This window comes from Pundamilia nyererei, unplaced genomic scaffold (assembly GCF_000239375.1).
Source record: "Pundamilia nyererei isolate P.nyererei 1_Seehausen unplaced genomic scaffold, PunNye1.0 scaffold00071, whole genome shotgun sequence".
Taxonomy (NCBI): Eukaryota; Metazoa; Chordata; class Actinopteri; order Cichliformes; family Cichlidae; genus Pundamilia; species Pundamilia nyererei.
The window spans coordinates 237,260-246,178 of record NW_005187472.1 but is presented as its reverse complement, the minus strand read 5'-3'; the positions used below and the strand labels follow the sequence as shown (position 1 = coordinate 246,178).

Here is an 8,919-nt window from a genome sequence, read left to right as displayed (position 1 = left end):
GGTGCAAATTACTGACCTCTGTCATCATTTTAAGTGGGGGAACTTGCACAATCGGTGGCTGACTAAATACTTTTTTGCCCCACTGTATGTGTGATATGATTTTTCAGTTTTACAATAATTTTATTATAATAGCACTTCATCACCTTGACATACTATCTAATAATGGTGACTTATTGTAATTATAGATGGAAAATGCCAATCATGAAATAGAAAATGCATATCTAGGTCTTGCACATATGAACTCAGTTTTCAAGATTTTAAATCTCTTAGCTCGTGTGTCTTTAAAAACACTAAAAAACTTATTTCAAAAATACATTTGTAAGATGAAAAGTTTAAATTATATCAATGGAAATTTAGATTTGATATCTCACAAATTTGACAAAATATTCTACAAAATTATCAGAACTTATAAGTTTTTAAAATTTATTTATTTTTGCCATTTCATCTAGTGTTTCTCTTTCTCGCACAAGGTTGCTTCCACATAAAACCATCCACTGTGTATGTACAATGTGTACCTTTATTAACAATGATCTAAGCTTAACACAGCCCTCAGCATCTAAACCAAATTTTCATTACTGCATGCATTCAAATCTGATATCTTTAAATATCTGCATCATTAATATATTAATGTAGCTTCACTTATCCTTTTTCCTTTTGTTACTTGGACAGAAACCTCAGGTTTAGTAGAGGAGTGTTTAATCAGGGTGAGGCCTCCTTCATGATATACTTTGGTACCATTAACACAGTTTGTTGTTGACATACAGTGGCTTGCAAACGTATTTGGCCCCCTTGAACTTTCCCACACTTTATCACATTACAGCGACAAACATGGATCAATTTTATTGGAATTCCATGTGAAAGACCAATACAAAGTGGTGTACACGTGAGAAGTGGAACGAAAATCATACATGATTCCAAACATTTTTTACAAATAAATAACTGAAAAGTGGGGTGTGCGTAATTATTCAGCCCCCTTTGGTCTGAGTGCAGTCAGTTGCCCATAGACACTGCCTGATGAGTGCTAATGACTAAATAGAGTGCAGCTGTGTGTAATCTAATGTCAGTACAAATACAGCTGCTCTGTGATGGCCTCAGAGGTTGTCTATGAGAATATTGGGAGCAACAACACCATGAAGTCCAAAGAACACACCAGACAGGTCAGGGATAAAGTTATTGAGAAATTTAAAGCAGGCTTAGGCTACAAAAAGATTTCCCAAGCCTCGAACATCCCACGGAGCACTGTTCAAGCGATCATTCAAAAATGGAAGGAGTATGGCACAACTGTAAACCTACCAAGACAAGGACGTCCACCTAAACTCACAGGCTGAACAAGGAGAGCATCAGAAATGCAGCCAAGAGGCCCATGGTGACTCTGGACGAGCTGCAGAGATCCACAGCTCAGGTGGGGGAATCTGTCCATAGGACAACTATTAGTCGTGCACTGCACAAAGTTGGCCTTTATGGAAGAGTGGCAAGAAGAAAGCCATTGTTAACAGAAAACCATAAGAAGTCCCGTTTGCAGTTTGCCACAAGTCATGTGGGGGACACAGCAAATATGTGGAAGAAGGTGCTCTGGTCAGATGAGACCAAAATGGAACTTTTTGGCCAAAATGCAAAACGCTATGTGTGGCGGAAAACTAACACTGCACATCGCTCTGAACACACCATCCCCACTGTCAAATATGGTGGTGGCAGCATCATGCTCTGGGGGTGCTTCTCTTCAGCAGGGACAGGGAAGCTGGTCAGAGTTGATGGGAAGATGGATGGAGCCAAATACAGGGCAATCTTGGAAGAAAACCTCTTGGAGTCTGCAAAAGACTTGAGACTGGGGTGGAGGTTCACCTTCCAGCAGGACAACGACCCTGAACATAAAGCCAGGGCAACAATGGAATGGTTTATCACAAAACATAGACAAGATCTAAATCCAATCGAGAATCTGTGGCAAGATCTGAAAACTGCTGTTCACAAACACTGTCCATCTAATTCGACTGACCTGGAGCTGTTTTGCAAAGAACAATAGGCAAGGATTTCAGTGTCTAGATGTGCAAAGCTGGTAGAGACATACCATAAAAGACTGGCAGCTGTAATTGCTGCAAAAGGTGGTTCTAAGAGTACTGACTCAGGGAGCTGAATAATTACGCACACCCCACTTTTCAATTATTTATTTGTAAAAAAAAAAAAAATGTTTGGAATCATGTATGATTTTCGTTCCACTTCTCACGTGTACACCACTTTGTGTTGGTCTTTCACATAGAATTCCAATAAAATTGATTCATTTTTGGGGCTGTAATGTGACAAAATGTGGAAAAGTTCAAGGGGGCCAAATACTTTTGCAAGCCACTGTATATTAGATAACTTTAGTAAAAGATAAGTAAGATCGTGAATCATTCATAAATTTTTTCCATTTGTTCTTTTATTACAATCATTGGAGTGAAATGGACACACACACACATACAGGAGCTTTGCATAGAGTGGAATTCTGAAAACTGGAGCCGGGTCCTGTCAAATGTACACAGAAAGATGAGTGGTGCAGCAGTCTTCATCTGCACCTGAAAAGCCTCAAAGTGATGGTGAACCGAAACTGACCCAACCGGGTGAATATCCTAACGTGAAGCGTCGCTGCCCATGCCACAAATCTGCTCCTCAAGAAAACATGAGGTGATGCTCTGTGAGCCAGAAACAGCGGTGGGGAGGAGGGGGGAATGTGTGGTTGTTCGACTGAAATAGAGAGCAGGCCTAATGGTTGACTTTGCAAGCCCCAAACCTTTGGTACATCCGGTGCAAAATATATATATTTAAACACACAACAGGACAGACATACATATACATTTATATACAAAGAGACAAACAGGACTGCACACATGGTACACATACATGTGCTCTCACAAAATCAAAAGCAGCCCTATTGATCCATTACCTGTTCAGCAATGAACCATGACCATCAGCCTGCGACTGAGATAGGCAGACACGCACGTGTGAAGTTTTCGAAGCATGCTGCCGAAATACTCGCCGTTCCACTGTCACGGAGAGAGCTAACAAACACCATCATCCTCCGCCTTGTTCCCACGAGCTAAAGGTACGACAGTGCCAGGTGAGCACAAGGGCGCACGCCTCAGGTGGAGCGCCACAACCGGCGCGCCACAACTGGAGTGGCACAATTTAACCAGCTCCCTCACCCCTTTGTCTGAATGTATAGCAATATCCTCATGCAAAAAAAGCTAGTAAGGACAGTGTGTTGCACTATTTCAGCATGCAATATCGAGCTATAACACAACGCCACCTAGGAGTTTCTACCAGGTCCAGCTCACGGAGCTGACCAGGAAGATCCTGCATGCATTATTAGGGCGGGGGTGGGCGAGAGGTGTGGGTAGGGAGGCGGGGCTGAGATACAAAAGTCTGCCCACACATGTCGCATCGCAGGTGGGGATCTCTACCACTATTCCAGCCCCTGTGGTCTAACTCCAACAGGACTCTGTACAGTAGGTGTAATCTTGCATGCACCCTGTAGAAAATGAGTTTGTGTGTGTGAGTGCACTCAATGTTCGATCACATGCTTCAGAGACAAAACTACTGTCTGGCATGGACTGTATGCAACAAGTTCTAAAGTACAAGGCCATCATCATCATCATAATCTACCCTGGTCAGGAAGCCACTCAGAGAGGACCAGACCACTGGTTGTTTGAGTTGAGTGGGACTTTGCTGCCCTCTGGTGTTGATATCTGATATTTTGTTTTAAAAACTGCAGCTCCGACAGTGAGACGCTTGGATCTGGTCACATGTTTGCAAAGAAATAAAACTTCATTCCCAAGAGGCACTAAAATAATCCCACCAATGCCTCATGGTACATCTAATAGCCATTCACTAGAGCGATGCATCAAAGCGGCCACTGCGTTGCTCAGGGGGAGTTGGACCTCAGATGCTGCACATCTATGAAAGCAAAGGTTTATATGCAACTTAAAAGCACCATAATGCAATTAATTTAAACAATTTTCAAGCAGTTTAGTTTTCTAAAAATACCAGAAATTTATTTTTGATACTTAAAATGTGGATTTTTATTCCTAAATCCTTCTTTTACTTTAGCAGTAACAGTAGTAATTGCTATACATGATGTTTAAAATCGTGGATCTTCTTTTTGTGATGATTAGTTAAGTGTGAAATGTAAAAAGTGATGGGTATATGCCATTATTTTGACCTTCCACTGTCCTGTCAAAGTCTGAGTTGAACTGAGAGCTGCAAAGAAAACATTTTGTCTTCTCCTCACAACTGCACTCCATCAGTGACTTCTATTTTATCATTTTGGGGATCTTATTGGTCCAACCATGAAAAGTGTTACATGAGTGAAATATATATATTTTTTTAACGGCATAAAATTTGATATGATTGTAATTTTCTCCTCCTAATTACTACATTGTGATGTTTTGCAGTGACTAATGTTAGTGCATGGCTAACAGACTGAGATGTCCTTCTGCATAAAAAATGATTTAAAAAGATACATATTTAAGTTAAAACACTTTAAAATATGCATCCTTGGTAAATGAAAGAATATAGATGCGATAAACACAAATAAAGCCATTAAAAACTATAAAAATGAGCCCAATGATCAGTTTAATCAAGGAATTGGGTTCTTTTTGAGGGTTGTTATCAGTAAAATGTTTTCCTCCCAGGAAATGTTACGACCTGTGACCTAGTTTGGCATTTCTTTCATTTGAGCCCTGATCCCCCGAGCAAGCTGGCAGCACCATAGATGCATCTCATGAGCCATCATTGCATTTCTAAATCATCAGTGCTTAAACAAACCGAGTCACGCTTATGTTGAAACCTTTCAACTTCTGTTTCCTGCTCGAGGTTCATACATTCAGTCACTGGTTTGGTACATTCATCACTTTCACTGGCTGGGGAGGACTTTGTGTGTTATGTCAGAAAGTGCCTCTATTGCTCATGAGAAATGTGTTGTAAGACAGGAACCTTGCGCTTCTGTTGAAACCGTTCATGTGTCACATGGTTTTTTTTTATGTTTTTGGGCTGTGGTGTCGCAGTAACTGAAGGTAACAGTCCTGACCTCAAACCTGCCGTCATTACCACAATGTGTCACTGACGCTGCGCACAAGCACCGCCGATGACCTGCGACTCCATGTCCAGCTCATTTGGGGTTCTAAACTGTGAGAACAGGTGTGTTTTCAGTGTGTATTTGTGCACACCAGTGTGTCCCCTCTCTTCGAACAAGCAGCCAGCGTTCGGTTTAAAGACTAAAATGTCACTTCTTCCCGCGCCGATGAAGACTCTCGGGGGAAACACTGGTTTGCACTCATAATACAAAGACAATGCTTAAGTGTGTATTTGTGCAAAGGTGATTGGTGTGTCTTATAGTTCATATCACTGCAGCCCCGGAGCGGGACGGGCACAGTTTTGAGGTCCAGAGAAGGGAAAAGGAACTCAGTGGGTTTTTGGAGCAGCTGTCTCTGAGGAGGTGGAGGAGGAGGAGGTGCTAGAAATCCAGTAACCAAGGCCATTAACTAAAGAGATAAAGCACACATGTGGCTCAGTGAACAAAGGTTACCATGAAAACAAGAAATTGTACTGTACAGCTTTTCAACCCGTCCTCCGATTCTCCGTCTTTTGTCCTGAAGCTGTCGGAGGTGGAGAATCAGAGCAAAGCCGGCGTGCCGAGTGATGTAAAGCCAGTCGGAAAAAACAGCAGCGTCATCCAGGGAGGGGAAGGGAGGGGGGTTTAGTTGCCTTTTGAGGATATTAGTTTTATTTTTAATGCCTCTAAGTGAGGAACACAGATTTCCAGATGGTTCTCTCTCCTGGGTGTCGGCCAATTTGAGGTTACTCCAAGCCGAACGTGCTCGTTTCCTCGACAGCGGTTACCAGCTTCTCGTAGAGCATGGAGAAGGACGGGTAGGGCGGGAGGTCCAGACGATTAAAGCAAGTGTGAGCCCTGTGGAAACACAGCGAGACCTTATGAAACAGATGATGAGATGAGTCATCTGTTAGATTTTTCTTCTGCTTTTGTTCCTGTCAAATAATACACCCAAAAAGAAAACTGCTGCACTTATACCCTACAGAGCTGCAGGTATGCTGCGTCTTTATTAGTCATTTGTATTTATAGAGAACATTTAGAAATAGCAATAGAGTTGACCTTAAGTGCTTTGCATTCAAAAAACATACAAAAAAACCAACATTTAAATAATGAATTAAAACGCTGTGAATGAACGTCAAAATCAGAATATGATCTTTGATCAGAAACAGTATTGCTTTTTTTTTTTTTTTAAACTTCACTTAAAAAAATATTTTTTTAACAATATTAATATTTTATTTGTCTTAGAAACAAACCCAAAAAAATGTATGTAAATTGTTATTATATAAAATGTGACATAAATTGATGGTTCTGTTTTTTTATGTTTGCATCTATGTTTTTTAACATTTGTAATGAGCCCCTAAACATTTATTTTTTGTTACATTTTCCATTTTTTTAGTCTAATGATGTCAGTATGTATGCAAAAGCCAGGGGAAAATAATAGAAAAAAACAAATAAAAATTAATTAATTAATATGATAAAAATTAAATAAAATAAATAAAAAGGCATTAAAAAGGTAGATAAATGTCATACGTATTATATCAAATTTGTATGATAATTAATTTGATATCCTATTACATCAAATTAAGAAAAGAAGCGAATGAATACAGAAATATAAATTTGTCTTAAATTTTATGTCATTATTTTATGTATTTTCAGTGATTTAATGGCAGTTAAATTTTCTTTTAAGTTAAGTTTAAATTAAGTTTTCTTTTGAGTTATTTGTTTACTAGATATTTGTTTGAAATTGTCGGTTTTGGTCCCCCATAGAGAAACACATAAATAAATCCACTAAAATTCTTAAGTGTGTTTATGCCCTAAAATTGTGTCGTATCTCTCCCATCATATTTTACAAAAAAAGTAACAGAGGTGACGTATATGAAGCCTTAACAACCTAAACAGCCCGTTAAAGCCCTTATTCATACCTGTTTGATCAGCGTTCATATTTATGGACATTTTATTTTGAAAAGATTCACTCTACAATGTCTCTGCTATTATTCATTTTTGTATAGTCCCTAAAAGGTGAGGTTACCTGGGTAAGGAGGTGATTTTCCCCCACTTCTCCACGCAGAATCGGCGAGGTCCGTTACTTCCTCGTAGTGAGGCAAAGCCCTCATAGGGAATGCTGGAGGTGCCCGTCACAAACTGAGGAGAGAAGAGAGTCAAGAAAAGGATGAAATGTAGTCAGTGTTTAGGCCATAAAAAGTTTGGGTTATTTCACTTACTCTCAGGTTCTTTGTTTCAGTGTTAAATAAATCAGAAAACTGAATACACCTTGTTTAAATAAATGGGACATTCCTGCAGAATTAGAAACATATTAAAAAATGTAATTGCAGGCGGTGTCCACACGGGGGCATCCTGTGTGCATGCGCTCCCCCTCGTGCCCTACCTCAAATCAAATCAAAATCAAATCAAATCACTTTTATTGTCACATCACATGTGCAGGTACATTGGTACAGCACATGTGAGTGAAATTCTTGTGTGCGAGCTTCACAAGCAACAGAGTTGTGCAAAATACAATAATGTAAACAAGCAAAATACAAGAATGGCTACATCTGAAACTAATAAATATATGTACAATATATATACCTGCAGCAGCCTCAGCCTCTGCTCGTTGTTGAATCTTTCCACAGCCGCCCAGAACCAGCGAATCACTATGTGGTTGTCATGGTAACCTGTGGGGAGATAAGACAGCGATGGTGCATGAGTCAGACGAATAACAAATAATAAGGGCGTCCGTCCCCCTGTTCCTGAGGTTTGTGAGCTGGCTCTGCTGCTTAATGTTTGATGGACACAGCGGTTTGGTGCGTCTCAGTCGATTCGTCCATTAAAAGCGCCCTGACACTGAGTCATGGCCGATTGTCAGCTCGAGTTTTGTTCTGTCTCTCAGCTGCTGGCGCCTTTTCAACTTTGCTGGCCAGAACCCTAAAGAGCCTTTAAATGTGATGGCTTTGGACACCGGCACCTGCAGCCTGACTGTACACCGCATACGCTGTAATAACTCCAAAGGTTTGAAGCTTATTGCAGAGTAACATTAAGTGAAGTCCAGTACAGCTGTTACCCTGCAAATTTAATCACTTGTTTACAGGACAATTATTATATATTGTGAAAAACAACTTAATTAATTTCAGGTAAGGCTTCAGTCTTTTCAGATTAATTAAAGGGGCTTTGTTCAGTTCATTTCAAACTTCAAAATTTTATTCTAGGGTAGCTTTGTATGGTTTTCTGTTCAAATTAATCCTTCCTTATCTTAAGTTGGGCACTGGTGCAGTCATATAAAGACCAAAACAAACTTCTTCCTCTTCAAAGTCAGTTGACGCTGAGGCCAGTCAGAGGCTTCAGCTATCGACCCCTCCCTGAGCCTGGTTCTTTGGAGGTTTCTTCCTATTAAAATTGAGTTTTTCCTTCCTACTGTCACTGGGGTCTGATCGTTCGGGTTTTCTCTAATATTTTCTAATATTGTAGGGTTGTTACCTTTCAACATAAAACCCTTTTAAGGTGGCTGTCTTGTATCTGTAAGGCGACAAGAGAGCAGCAGTGTACTGGTTGCTCACAGCGGAGCTAAATTAGCAACAAAGCATGAACAGTTTGGAGATATTATAAACTTGTTGATCACCAGCTTTTCTTTATGTGTTTGCAAAAGTTTTTCAGTACACTCACTATAACATAAAGGTCTGTCATGTGTCTGCGCCACTTAACTCATTTTATTCCATTTTCAAGCATAATTTCACTAACAAATATAATTTCTATGCATTTGCAAATGTTTATATATGTTTTTCAGTTTTTAAGCCGACACGGATGCTTACATACACGTACAAGAATAATTCTCATGAATACAG

At 39.9% G+C, this 8,919-nt stretch overlaps 1 protein-coding gene across 4 annotated transcripts in view; it reads right to left on the bottom strand.

The window, feature by feature from the left end:
- Positions 1 to 2,391: 2,391 nt before the first annotated feature.
- Positions 2,392 to 8,919, bottom strand: part of hecw2a (HECT, C2 and WW domain containing E3 ubiquitin protein ligase 2a) — a 45,167-nt gene continuing 38,639 nt past the window's right edge. For all 4 annotated transcript variants that reach the window (XM_005736798.2, XM_005736800.2, XM_005736801.2 and 1 more), the window contains 3 exons: positions 7,670 to 7,755; positions 7,113 to 7,225; positions 2,392 to 5,941 (listed from right to left, as the gene is read on the bottom strand). In XM_005736798.2, coding sequence (XP_005736855.1) covers positions 5,830 to 5,941; positions 7,113 to 7,225; positions 7,670 to 7,755 — 311 coding nt within the window. In that variant the 3' untranslated portion in view covers positions 2,392 to 5,829. The remainder of the gene's footprint in view (positions 5,942 to 7,112; positions 7,226 to 7,669; positions 7,756 to 8,919) is intronic.